The following is a 14,004-nucleotide window of genomic DNA, read 5'->3' as shown; positions in this document are numbered from 1 at the left end:
CTTAAAGATTAAAAATCTCATAAAAGAGAAATCTTTTTCTCATTTAAATAAAGTTCTACACAGTAGATACGTACGATATTAGGGGAAACTCATAATATTAGTGATCAATATGATGACTTGTGATACATGAACATACAGCAAAACAAAAAACAACTACTATATTATCATTTCACTGCAACCGTTCTATTTTAAGAAAAGTCAATATATCTTACATTTTTCTACAAATAACCCTTGTCAAAATTGGAGCCAGGCATCTAACATATAAGGGCTCCTTTTGATTGGTCAGATGTGTAAAATACTTTGAGATTGTTTTAGCAATTAATAAACAAATGCCAAACATATCAAAAGTGAGAAGCTTATATTTCTTTTTATGCGTTAAGTTGCTTCTGTTGTCAAAAAAAGTGTTTGTTGTTTTTTTTTAAATTGTGAAATTGAGGCAGTTATCAGGGTTTAACGTCTGATCTTTTTTTTTAAGATTAAAAATGGAAACAATCAAAAAAAGAATGATATGGTTTTTGTATTGTTCATTCATTAGTGTTAAATAGACAAAGCAATTTAGAAAGGCATCATCAAAAATGAATGTACTTAAAGGATCTTTAACTAGCAGTCTAACCAGCCCTTAGCCTAAACCAGGACTCTGGAGACAAGCAGACTTTCATAGAAGTCTCTTTTGCCAAATGAAGAAATTATTAATATTTCAGAAGCTTCAGGAATGTTTTTTCATGTGTTTGAGATGCAGAATATATTTTTGTGAGGATACTATCTTATGGATAAGCCTATGCAATTTAGAAAAAAAATAAGGCTTCAGTTTTATTGAATTTGTTTCTTATATTGATGCAATAAATAGCCTTCTCACTTGCTAAGCTGGTTAGAGCTGGTCAAGACTCAGGCCCTGCCAAAATCCCCATGTCTAATAAGGTCCTCCCAAGTGTAGAAGACAACCTCGGAATATGTGCACACAAATAGGGAGAAGGGTAAAAGGGAGGACGCACTTCTGGGAAAGTGAGTTTACCCAACAAGCACTCAGAAAGCACTTTAGTTGTCATGACAGCATCGCCACGTTGAGATGATGATTTGAGAGGGAGTGGGGAGAAAGGGAAAAAAGAGGGAAGCATGTAGAAGGATTCAGAAAGAGCAAGACTAGTGAAGGGAGTGAACTAAAGCCTACTCTGATGAAAATTGCATTTTTGGTGTTTTTGACATGTGTTCCTGTAGCATTTTTCTGATGATAGAGAATAAATACAAAGAAAATGTAAGCTTAAAGGGCCTATATCATGCTTTTCTTAAGTGTTTCAGCAGTGGCGGTTTTAAACTAACGTACTCCCTGGGCGAGTAACCCCCCACCCCTATCCCCCGCACTCATTCAATTCTGACGGCATCCTATTGTTCCCCATCTTTCTATGGCCATTTTACAAAAAAATGCATGAATTTTATTTACTCATATAACTCAGTCGCACAGGGGGCCTTAATCCAAAACACGCTTTAGGGTTGCGGACCGGACAAGATAAACATTTATTGAACACACTAAAGCTAAGCTTTTAAAACTTTAAAAACGTATAAAGAGCATAGATAGAAATAAAGACAGACAGGAATATCAATCAAAATAAATCAAGATAAACCTCAAATAACATAATATTTTGGTCTCCATAAAAATACATTCTGTTAAAATTATACAATTATGAACGTGCTGCAAAATAAAAACAAACAAAGCCTGGAAATATAAATAATAAGAAATAACAAATCAATGAATTCTGTTTTCTTTGCTCTTTTGTCATTTTTTTAGAGCTGGACTCCTGGCATCAGTTTTAGCAAAAAGTTCATTTCTGCTTGGTGTTTGACGTCCGGTGTGTGTTTTTGTGAAACGTATCAGAGGGATTTGATTATTTAAAAACCTGTTATTGTGAATATCATTTTTAGGTCTTAAAAAACGTGAAAAACAAAATCATACAACTCATCAGTGGGATTACTCCAAAACTATTTGGCATTTTCCTAACTATGTGCAACACCAGCAGTAAAATCCCTCCAAATACCCTCAATACATTCATAAACAAATAATCAGTTGTTTATTTATGATCTCAAAATGCCTGCATTACCTGCTGTCTCTGTGTCAAATACTAACACCAACTAAACAACAGGCAGACGTAAAAAATACATTTAGATGGAAAATAAAGAATAAAAATGTTACAATAGTAAATAAAGAATGACATTATTGGCATGAGCTGAGTAATCTTAAGGCACACCATGATCCAGGTGTTGCACAATCGTGACTGCCCTCCGTGCTCACCTCGCTGCCTTCGCTCACTATCCCCCCCCTTCCTTCACACAAATTTGCGGCTCCTTCTCCAAGACAGGAGCGGGCGGAGCTGCGGGTGCGCCAATTCGCAGGTTTTAGGCCGATCCAAGTCTGCGAAATAACAGAAAATTGCGCTACTATCGTTTTTCTATTATCTTTCTTCCAAGCGTGGGAATGGCGCCCCCCTTTAAATTGCCCGTATTGCCCATGCCTTGTGAGGCTCCTGCTAACAGGAGAGCGTGTAAACAGATGGATGATGGACAGGGGGCGGGTTTACTGACTTTCTGATGGACTCCTGACGCTCTGCAGAAACTGTCCTAGAAAACGAAAGGTTTTTGATTGGCTAAAAACAGGATCATCATAATTTAAGACAACTAGGAACATTTTTAAAATAGATCACAACATGATCTGAGTGGGAAATTTTCCATTTAGTTTTGGTTAAAGCATGGAAGCTCCAAGGTCAATTGGCTTCTTCAAACCACAATTAAATATGCGGTTGAAAGTAATAGATTCAGAAAAAAGGGTATTTTATTCATGTATGTTTAAAAAAAAAAAAAGGAGAAATCATCCTTTTTTTAAGGCATAGTAAAACAAAAGCCCTTATTTTGAAATAATACAGACATGAGAGTCAAACAAAATAAATCAAATAAAGAAAAAATAGAGAAACTCTTAAAGAAGCGTTGTGCCCAAACTGATATCCTTTTCTTACATGACAGTAATCCTTCAGAAATGACAGAAGTTGTCGCGTTTATGTGTGTGTTTCTGTGTTATCCGGGTTTTTGGGGACGTCCTTGTCGCCACATCAACAACCACAAGCCCCAGACTGCAAGTGTGAGTTGCTCCTTTGCAATCCTGTCATTCCCCAGGGAGCGAGGGCCCAAAGCTTCCTACATTTCCTCTCAGACGAGACAGTTTCTGACGGCATCGCCACCACTATGACAGGATGGAGTTTGACGTGTGCTGCAATAACGTCTGACAGCAAGACAAACACACAGGAACAATCTGGGGGGGGGGGGCACTGAAAACAAGAAATAAAGGAACCCAGCCTCAGCCATGACACACTTTAACGGTAATCCCCAAACAAAAAGCTCCAGGGTTTTAGTATTCCTTTAATGACGTGGTTTTTCTTCTGTTTTATTCCAGGTTTTTCTGTTAATTGTTGACAACAACAAATGACCTCATTTTCATTAACCAGCAGCTGTCATCTGCTTTTTATCTTCATTGCTGTTCTTACCCCCAGTTTCATTTGCGTTACCCAAAGCCAGTTCCAGGCTGAATTTTGAACAGCACAAGGCAACATTTTTGTCAGTCTTTATCTGATCAGTCTGACTATGACTACAGCCTATCCTCAGCTGCTCCCTCTCTCTTTAAATACAAGCTTTCTGCATCTATCTCATTTAGCTCCATTACCATCATTACGCCATTCCCCTCAGCCTACATGCCATAATACCATAATTTAAAAAATGGTTGTACTTATTCCAGTCAATTATCAATTTCTGCCATTTTAAGTATTTGTTTGATGATACAAAATTTCCTTTCGTCTCAAATGTTCTTATTACTTGACAGCCTTAACACATTATGAACTGTTTTTGATTAAAAGGGAAATTTAATTTGTAATTTAAGATATCCTTCTTTTGTAGTAAATCCTTCTTTTTGAAGGTTTTATTACAAAAATTCAAGATATATTAGCAATACAAAGTAAAAAACATATTCTGCAAGCTTATAATGCTATTATTAATTATTAGGATTATATTTTAGGATTCTAATTTCTGCTGGTTTATTAGTATATATGGTTACTGAATATACCATATTTTTGACACTATAAAGGCGCACTTTAGAGCCTCTTTTTCTCCTGTCAAAAATCGACAGTGCGCTTTATTATCCGGAGCACCTGGTATATGGATTAATTCTAGTTGTGCTTAATCTATAGGAGGTAAGGTTCTCTGCCTATAGGTCTGTTTGGTTTGTTTTTTAATGTTGCAGACAAGCTTAAGTGTAATTGTTAATAGGCCAACGCTGTGTTTTTGTTGTTTTTTTTAAACATTTTACTAACTTGGTTAGTGTAGTCACGGTAACGTTTGTTTTAGCGGTACCAGTCTGTGTTTTCTGCATGTTGCAAACAGAGTACAGAGTTACAGAGTTAAATGTGTTAGCGCTTCAATGTGGATAATGTTTAGTGTGTCACAAACAGGTTCTAGAATTATTGCAAATGCAGTTAATAAAGTCTAACTGACTGATGGACTTATCCCTGACAATTCTGTTTCAGTTAATGCACCTTACACTCCTGTGTGCCTTATGTTTTACACAAGTTAAAAAATAGACTATTCATTGAGGGTATGCTCTACAGTGTGGAAAATCCAGTAAATATTTATGTATTATTTCATATCCTCTGTCTCTATCTTGAACATTTTGGGTCATTGTCTGTTTCAATTATTTTATCTCCAAATATCAGAATTTTAACACACATAATATAATATTAACTTTGCATCTGTAGCCCACATGATTATTTGCATGACTGAGAAGCCCTGATCTACTGTTGTCTAAGAAGATTATAAAATTTAATCAAAAGAAGGTAATTAGGCTAACTAGCCAATAAATCTGATCCAGATTCAGTTTATGTATTTTTAGTTTAATAAAAAAAAAATGTTTTGTTTTATTTTGAGTCCAGAAACCAGAAAAACTTAAGTCTTCTTTTGGCTAAATGAATGGAAAAGAGAATATGAACACATATTTTTTTAGATCCGTCCTGGCAATCATAATATTTCTGTTAACCCATCAGTCATTTGTTCCAATAAAGCTTTGCTTGGCTGTCATTACACATTCAGCCCACATTTGTAAGCTTGAACTCAATCCCTGACACCTCCTCCTCATCATTATCATCTATCTGCCCACTTCCATCCTCACTCATTCTTCTTTTGTCACAATCACTGCTGAAACAACACGCATCCATCTCTCTGCCTTCGAAGCCTGTGGTGTGAAGTCAACCATTTATCTTGCGTCCATTGTTTCGTCTTCACTTCTCTCTGATCTCATTCCACTGATGTATTCATCCATTTATCCATGGATGTACTCTGCTCCTCCCCGCAGTCTACATGTGCTTGCAAAGATGTTGGCCAACACCAGCTTTAATAGTTTGAGCTGTGTAACCATTTATTTGCAACTTTCTCTGTGTCTCCACCCTTTACCCTTCACCAAAGAATTCAATGGATTTTAAAGTTAATCAGACATGTTTTTAAGTATGAAAAGAGGGAGTGAAAGAGTGAAAGCAGCAACATAAAAGGAAGGACAAAAGGCAAGAAGAAGAAAGAATGAATGAGGATGTGATAGGAAAAGGATGAAGAAAAGAAGACATAAATAAGAAAAATAGGGAGCACATACATAAAGAAAAAGATAAAACTCTGGAGAAAAATAAGAAAGATGTAGATTATTTGTTCCATGGCAATGGCTGCAAATACAAATACTCATTTTTAACTAAGAATTGTCAAAGATAAGCTCTGAGCTTAAAAAAAATACATACAAATTTCCATTTTGAAAAACTGACATTTTTGAAAATATTTATCCATTTCTACAAGGCTGCACAGTGGCGCAGTGGTTAGCCCTCTAGCCTTACAGCAATGTGGGACCTTTCTGTGTGGAGTTTGCATGTTCTCCCCATACATGCGTGGGTTCTCTCCGGGGTCTCTCTGGCAACTCTAAATTGTCCCTAGGTGTGAGTGTGAATGGGTGTGTGATTGTGGCCCTGCGACAGACTGGCGAACTGTCCAGACTGTGCCCCTACCTTCGACCACAAGCGGCTGGGATAGGCAGCCCCGTGACCTCGAAAGGGATATAACGGCAGAAGATTAATGACTGAATGAATGAATGAATGAATGAACATTAAAAAAAAATAAAAAACTAGGAAAAAAAAGCCGTAAGTCATTATGTTTTCAATTTTACAACATGGCATTAGATATATTCACATTTTTGTCATAAATCCTGCAAAAAAGCATGTTCTGGTTAAGATCAAATTTATAACAAATGCTACATGTGTTGCAGCAATTAGAAATATTTTCTATAGACTTTTCAATGTAAATCTAAAATAATACTATCACTGGTCATTTTTCTTTTCAATTTGCCTTTTTATTGCTACAGTTAATGCAAAGTGATTTTCTATTAAATGAATCCTTCTGTATTACAGATGTCTGATTCCAAATGCACCAACTGTGAACTGTAAATTTAAAGAGAAATATAAGGATGGCATTTTTAGCCAAAACAAAAAGAATCTGTGTCATATTCTAGGACACCTGCGGCTCTCAGCCAATAAGCATGCCGCTCTTTGTGTCTCATCATATTTTCAATATACTGCGACTCATTTGATAGAATTTTCCCTCTTTAACCACACTCAAATCCATCAGAGGGTATTCAAAATAAATAATAATAATAAAAGTAATTTGGCAGTGTGTGTGTTTTGATGCTGCTCCCGACACATAAGTGACCGCCAATCACTTGTGCGGGTTACGCCCAATACTGGAAAAGAATAACTAAATATTTGATGTGCGTGCAGACTGTTACCCTCATGGTCAAAATAAGTATAAGTATAAAGATGAACAACGGATGTTTCTGGCAGAATGGGAAGATTCTTACTTTTTTACTGAAAGGAATGGCAAGTCACTATGTTTATTATTATGAGCTTTTGGAAGCTGTAAAATTGTTCATGGCAGAAAAGAACAAAACGTATCCCGTGGAAAATCAAAGTCTCTTCCTGATCTGACACAAATTGTCTCTTTTATTAACAAGTTGAAGCTTTTCATAGTGCACATTCAAACGGCGATCATCCCACTTTCCTTCTTTGTGGAGCTCACAGCAGAAAGCTGCAATCAAAATGAATAAAGCGCAGAAAGTGACACTGCTTGTGCAACTGGACACAAACTTTATTTTGGGGTTTGAGGACCTGCGGCAGAAACGACCGCAGATCACTTTTCTCATCGATCCTTTAATGCAGAGAGTGACTGCCTGAGATCCCCGCTTGTCACTGATGAGGCAGCGAGCGAACCGGAGAGGATTGAGCTGAAATCTCTTGTGAAAGAAGGTCCTGTTATGTTTTGGAGAACGGAAAAATACCCGTGTGTAAAAGAGCCGCTCTCAATCTGCTGTTGACGTTCTCCTCAACATCTGTCTGCCAGTCCCTGTTTATTACCTTGAAACACGTAAAATCAAGGCATCGGTCCGTTCTGACCGACACTGCTCAAAGAGGCGATAACTGAATATAAACCTAATCTGCAGAGGATTACTAGAAACAAGAGAAATCCCACTGAGATCATCATCCCATCACTCCAGCGAGGTAAGAAATTCTGAGATGTAGTTTGGAAAATACACCTGACTGAGCATGCTTGTGTGACTGTTTTAATATTCCATCAATTATCAGTTTTTCATGCAAAAAGTCAATCATTAGTTTTAAAAAAAAAAAAAAGTAAAACATTTTTACTGAAGGTCAAAATTTAATTTATGCTACACACATCTGAAATGTAATATATTTCATGCATTTATTGTGAACATGAAATACTTAGACACCAGAAGGCTGCTCTGTCCAGATGTTTGTGTATTTGTTGGTGTAAGTGTCATTGAAAGAGGAATGTTGAGATATAAAGTTTTACCTGTTAAATACTGTTGGATGAATGGTGAAATATTCAGTTTTTGAATCCTAAATCGGACTTCAGATTCAGACTCACCAGCCATCAACCTAACCGCACGTCACTGAGTAGTTGTGTGTGTCAGAGAGAGGCAGAGAAAAGAGTGAGATAGAGATAGAGTGTGTATGTGTATGAGATGAGAGAGAGGTGCCTGTGTGTGTGGAGGGGGTCTCTGATCTCCAGGGTAGTTGCTGTGTTAACTCTGACTGAGCTGCATTTGATGTGTGTAATGAGGGTGGACACTTTCCTTGAAATAAACACAAGTACAATACTTGCTGTTGTGTTGTAGGGAGAGGAGTGTGTTATGGAAAATAATACGGCTTTAATTGCGTGTTTGTGTGTGTACGTCTTGGCAGGTCAGTGTGTGGTGTGGCTCTTTGACTCTCACAGTTAAAAAATTCGGTTCCTTGTTAGCCACCCCTGTTCTAGGACATAGTTTCTGCAGAGCGACAGTAGTTGTGGGCTGGGCCATTGCTGAGAAGCAACCCCACCCCCCTTTCCCTCCTCCTGGCTGAGAGCTCGGAGCAGGGAACTTAAGGCCTGCCTACGTCACAAATAAACTCTTTCTCAAGCAGCATTTCTTCATGTCCTCCCGACACATGACGATTTGAATAAAGCAATACTTAGAAATGCAATTTTAAGCTCAATGTTCTTTATATATATCCTCTATCATGAGAAAAATGCCACAAGAACATCAAAAACACATTTTTTTTTTCCTTTTTTATCAGAGTGGGTCTTCAAGTATTGCTTTTGAAATATTTGGGAATGCATTAAAGTTGAACGTTTGACATAATGAATGCTGTAAATATTTTTCTTTTCTTTACTCATGAAGTTAAATCTTTTTTCAGCTCAGCAATGAAGGTTTTAAAACTCCAACACAACAGCAGTTCAAGACTTTACCAGGAGAAAAGAGTCCTAATGCACAGCTTCTCACAGCAAGGAGTCTAGACACTCTCTTAGTGCCTTGAAAGCAGAATTAAACACTCCATCCTCTCAACATGAGTGACCGAAATGCACACAGAATGTGTTTACCGAGGCAGTGAACACATGTGGGTACAGACGCTGCCAAAGAGGAAATCCTGGAATGTTTTTCTCATGAGACACTTTCAAAGGCTGTCACTAACAGCCTCATCTACATACAAAAGTAAAAAGGAAATAAATATCTGACTGCATCATTAGTTTTAAAGAAGATGTAAACTCATTTATATAGAAAAAAAAGAAATATCTAAAAAAAACATTTGTATTTGATCAAATTTGCGCAGCAGAAATGTTTTTATCTCAGTTTAACTAATGGGGAAAAATTTACATTTCGTACAGATTGGTCTTCCTAGAAAGAAAAACAAAACAATTAAATAAAAAGAAAAACCAAAAGAAAACTCATTAAAATTCTGGTGCTTCGAAAACCTACTGTAAATGAAGCGGTGGTAGTTTTTTAGTTAAAAAAAAAATTCTCACTAAGCTAATTAAAAGAACAAAGAAACCGTCTACCTCCACCAGTCCCTTTTCAACTCTGTATTCATGGAAAAGGTGATACAAATTGAATATGTGCTGCAAAAGCCGGCTCTGTGCATCTGCAGACCGCCTTTTTGTTGCACCAACTTGAGAAGAAAAAAATCTGATTTGAAATTGATTTTAAAGTTACTTCAGTCTAAAGTTAGTTAATATGCAGTTTGCAAATGAGAAGAAAAGAAACACTTGCATGTGCAAGAACTACTCAAACCAAATCAGTAAAATTGTAGAAGTCTAATTAGCAGAGCAAAATGTGTGTGGCAAGGTAATGAGTGGTAATCATAACACTTGTAAGTATTCTCCTCCCCTCAGTCTCACTGTGCTGCTACTTTGGAGCAACAACATAAATTGGAGTTCTTAATAAAAATCACAAATGCAGCTCAAGTGCTTTTAACACCCCTGACCGTTGACCTGCTTAACATAGCCGTCTAGTGCTGACTGGGCTCTCTATGTTACTATTTTCAGTGGAGATAGAACGACATGCTTAAGCCTCGTCAGCCATACATATGTAACAGTAGTCTGGCTCAGTGTGGCAGCATGACTCCACATACTTCCCCCTAATGAACCCTCAGCAGAGATGGCATATCTGACAGTTAAACCTCCATAGAGATGGCTCACTCTCCATTCAAAAGTAGCTCTGGCTTGTGATTATCGCTTGGTCACAACTTTAAGACAGGGTAGTTTTAGAACAGATCTGTTTGTGATTTAGAGCGGAAGTCCTGTCATGATTTTGTACGTCAGACTTCAGTGTTGTTTTCTGGGAGTTTGATAAAACACCAACTTTCACTTTTTAACTTTGTCAAAATGGTTGTCATCTGACTGTTCTAAAAACTACAAAATTTTACAGTTGAGAAAAACACATAAATCAACATTATATCTTATTAGCTAAATATCTGACACATATTTAATTTTAAAAGGAAAATAAAGTAAAAGTAAGACTAAATGACTAATGCCTTAGTTACTAGGTTGTCCGGGCCCATGGAGGTTCAAAGACAGGTGTGGCTGCAACTTAAAGGGACCACAGGTGTGTCTTGCAGTCCCCCTTGAGGCTCTAGTGGCTACTTTAACCCTTGTGGTATCCTAGGCACTTTAACATTGGGAGTTGGGTCATCTAGACCCACTAGACAGTGCGCTGAACCTTTTTTCTTCAATGATTTGTGATCTTCACTGGTGTCCATGGATTACATTAAATATTTCCACCTTTGTCATGGTAGGGAGAACACGTCAATGTAAGGGTGGGGTCATCTAAGATAGCACAAGGGTTACGGGACATATGATCGTCCAAAGTGTGGCAAATATATGGTTAAGTATTTGTAAAGCTAAATGTAAGTTGCATGTAGGGCAAGGCGATATCGAATTTTTTAATACCACGATATAGATTTTTTAAAAATAGGACATTGACAATATATATATCATGATATAAACCTAATAACTATTTTCGTCAAATTTGAACACTGCTAACAAAACAAATGTGTAATCAATAGCAGGTTATTAGATTTAAATATTTACTTCCCATCATACTTTAAACAAAACGGATGCACTGAAGGAAAATGATTAAGGCAAAAGCTTTCAAGTTTCAAAAGAGAACATAATTAAAGCAGAGTGCTAAACTGTTTGATCGGTTTCATTTAAAAACAAAAAATTAATTCTAAAAATAAATTCTAATGTTTTTTGTCAACATCCTGTGAATAAGTTAGGAACTAAAAGCTAAATCTCTGAATTTCCTCTGGTAGTTTAGACTGTTGCTGCCGCGCGTCTCTTACATTTGTTGTTTTTGCTGGCCTGGAGAATCATAGTTTGTTTTAGTCTGAGATTGAGCATTTTTGGTTCAGTTGATAAAAAGGTTGGAGGTATTTCCACTTTTAGAAGGAACATGCCTTCTGCACAATTTGCAGTACACGTTACTCTTATTTCTGTTGGATTTTAAATAACTGAAATACCTCCGCACAGGGGCCAAACCCATTCTTCTCTACCGCTAGCTTACAGCCCCTCACAACCCCAAGCTATTATTAGCAGTGTAACAGAAACGGCGAGCAATACTGGCGCTATCCAGCTGTACAGTTTTGAGCCAGCTCAGACAGAGAAAATGAAGTGGTTAAGTGTTCAGTAGTCTCCATAAAATGTGCACAAACATTTTCCCTCTCAAGTTAGCCAATACTTTCCGTGCCTAGCATAGGTTCACCTATTTTGTACCCGCAAACAGCCCATATCAACCTGTAAAGGCAGTTGTGACTAAGACATCAACAAGTTAGGTAAACCCAAGACAGAAGGGGATGGAAAAAGAGACTTTGAGATCCTGCAGAGATGGGAATTAAGGTGCATGGAGGGAATATTTGGACACAAGTGAGAGCAACAGAAAAGTAAAGTGCTCCTGGACTCCAGGGAGCAGCCTTTACTAAGCCAAATAAAAGCTCAAAGTATGTATGTAAGAAAAACAGATACATCCAACTAAAAATAAACATGTACGGATTTTAAAAAACAAAGACAGGATGAAGTTAGCAACCAAAACAAAGATGGGCACAACTTTGAAGCCTAAGAAAGCCATAAAAAGGGTGATAATAGAGTAAACCAACAAAGCCTTCAGAGATAAAATGCTTGACTCATTTATTGCTAGATGATTAAAATTTTAGATTTTTCTTTTCTCACCTTGACAAGCTCCACTGATATCCTCATATCCTGGCTTGCAGACACACTTCCCAATTGGCACCAGCCATTCTCCTTCTGTGCTGCAGTGCATCCGAGGAGGCTCATATAAAGGCAGGGAGTTGTTGACGCAGTGCCCCGCAACCTCCACCAGCTGCGAAGCTTCTGAGCCGGGGATGGTGTCCGGAAACTCGGCAAGGCTCTTCACCAAGAGCGGGCAGCGTTTGTAGAAAACCCGCACTGACACCAAAGCAATGCAGGCCCCCAAATCTTGAAATGCCAAGTAGAAGCCTTTGTGGGTCAGAGGACCTAAATCGCGAACTTCTGTGTTAAGCTTCATCACACGATCCCCCAGATCCAGCTCTGTGAAGCTCTCGTCAGCTGCTATGGTGTCCACTTTGATGTATCTATTCTCCTTCAACACCCTCTCCTCCTCCTCAGTCATGCCAGTTCCATCTCTCATCCCTCCATCCTCCCCTTCCTCTTCATCCCCATCAGTTTCATAGTAATACATGTTAAATGTCTCTTTGCAGGTCCCGACTCCTCCGGGCAAGCTGTTGCAGTCTCTGAGGGTGAATTTGAGCTCAATGTACACCCGCTGGGCACCTTCAGTTAGGATCCAGTTGGTGTAGAGCCAGTTGTTCTGGTTCTGTTCCATCACGCGGCACACTTGGTATGTGTGGATGGGGGCGTAGTCTTCGTCTACTTCGCCAATCTCCTCCCACTTAAGCAGAAAAAAAAAGGATTTCAAATTTTTATATAACATTCATAAGAAACCATTTAGGACATTATTTATGTGAAACAGGAGATTTGCTTTAATCTGTGCAATTATTGATCCCATACAGGTTGTTTAAAGGTTGCAAAATTGCCATATTTTTTGCCTCATGCTACAAAACAATGTGTGGTATCTAAGCAAACCATTTTAAACTATAAACTATACAAAAAAAAATTCTACACTTAAAGCTGTAGGCTTTACTCAGGGAGATTATGAAAACATGACTGCTTGTAATCCGACATGTAGGTACACACAGAGTACAGCTTTATTAGTATTCCCCCTGTCATTTTTGTCCAGGACGAATATTTTAAATGGCGTACGTGTAAGCAGTAAAGATGCTCTCAAGTCTCTGTCTGCAAATCCAATTGTATTCTTTGTTATGTTGTCAGAAATTATTAAAGCATTCGTTTAGAGATTTAATATTTGGGATTACCAAATCTGCAGAACCACAAATGTAACAGAACATCTAGAACATGGGATCAGCTGTCCAACTGGTTGTTAATGCACATTTCTCATCAGCCAATCACATGGCAGCAACTCAATGCATTTAGGCATGTAGACATGGTCAAATGGTCTGCTGCAGTTCAAAGCAAGCATCAGAATGGGGAAAAGAATGCGATTGAAGTCATTTTGAATGTGGCCTGGTTGCTGTGGTCAAACTGACTGGTCTGAGTATTTCTGCTGATCCACTGGGAATTTCACCCACAACTATCTGTTGAGTTTATAAAGAATGGTCAGAAAAAGAAAAAATATCCAGGGAGCAGCATTTCTGTAGGTTGCCTTGTTGATACCAGTGGTCAGAGGAGAATAGCCAGACTGTTTCCAGCTGATGGAAAGAAATCTATAACTCAAATAACCACTGGTTCTAACTGAGGCACGCAGAAGAGCATCTCTGAACGCACTACACATCAAATCTTGCGGCAGATGGGCTACAGCAGGGGTGGCCAACCCTGGGCTACAGCACCAGAAGAATACAACAGGTACCACTCATGTCAGCTAAGAACAGAAAACTGAGGCAACGATTAACACAAACTCACCAAAGTTTTACAAAAGAAGATTGAAAGAAAGGTTGGTCTGTCTGATGAGTCTACATTAATTATTGCCTTATTCAGATG

The 14,004-nt window shown here is 38.0% G+C and overlaps 1 protein-coding gene across 1 annotated transcript in view; it reads right to left on the bottom strand.

Moving 5' to 3' along the window:
- The window catches only part of epha5 (EPH receptor A5), a 79,267-nt gene that overhangs the window by 49,193 nt on the left and 16,070 nt on the right, over window positions 1-14,004 (bottom strand). Inside the window, exon 3 of the mRNA XM_011481948.3 lies at window positions 12,118-12,838. Coding sequence (XP_011480250.1) covers window positions 12,118-12,838 — 721 coding nt within the window. The remainder of the gene's footprint in view (window positions 1-12,117; window positions 12,839-14,004) is intronic.

The sequence above is a fragment of the Oryzias latipes genome, chromosome 12 (genome assembly GCF_002234675.1).
Source record: "Oryzias latipes chromosome 12, ASM223467v1".
In the NCBI taxonomy this organism is placed as follows: Eukaryota; Metazoa; Chordata; class Actinopteri; order Beloniformes; family Adrianichthyidae; genus Oryzias; species Oryzias latipes.
The sequence above is the reverse complement of the archived record's forward strand: the minus strand, read 5'-3'. Positions and strand labels throughout refer to the sequence as shown.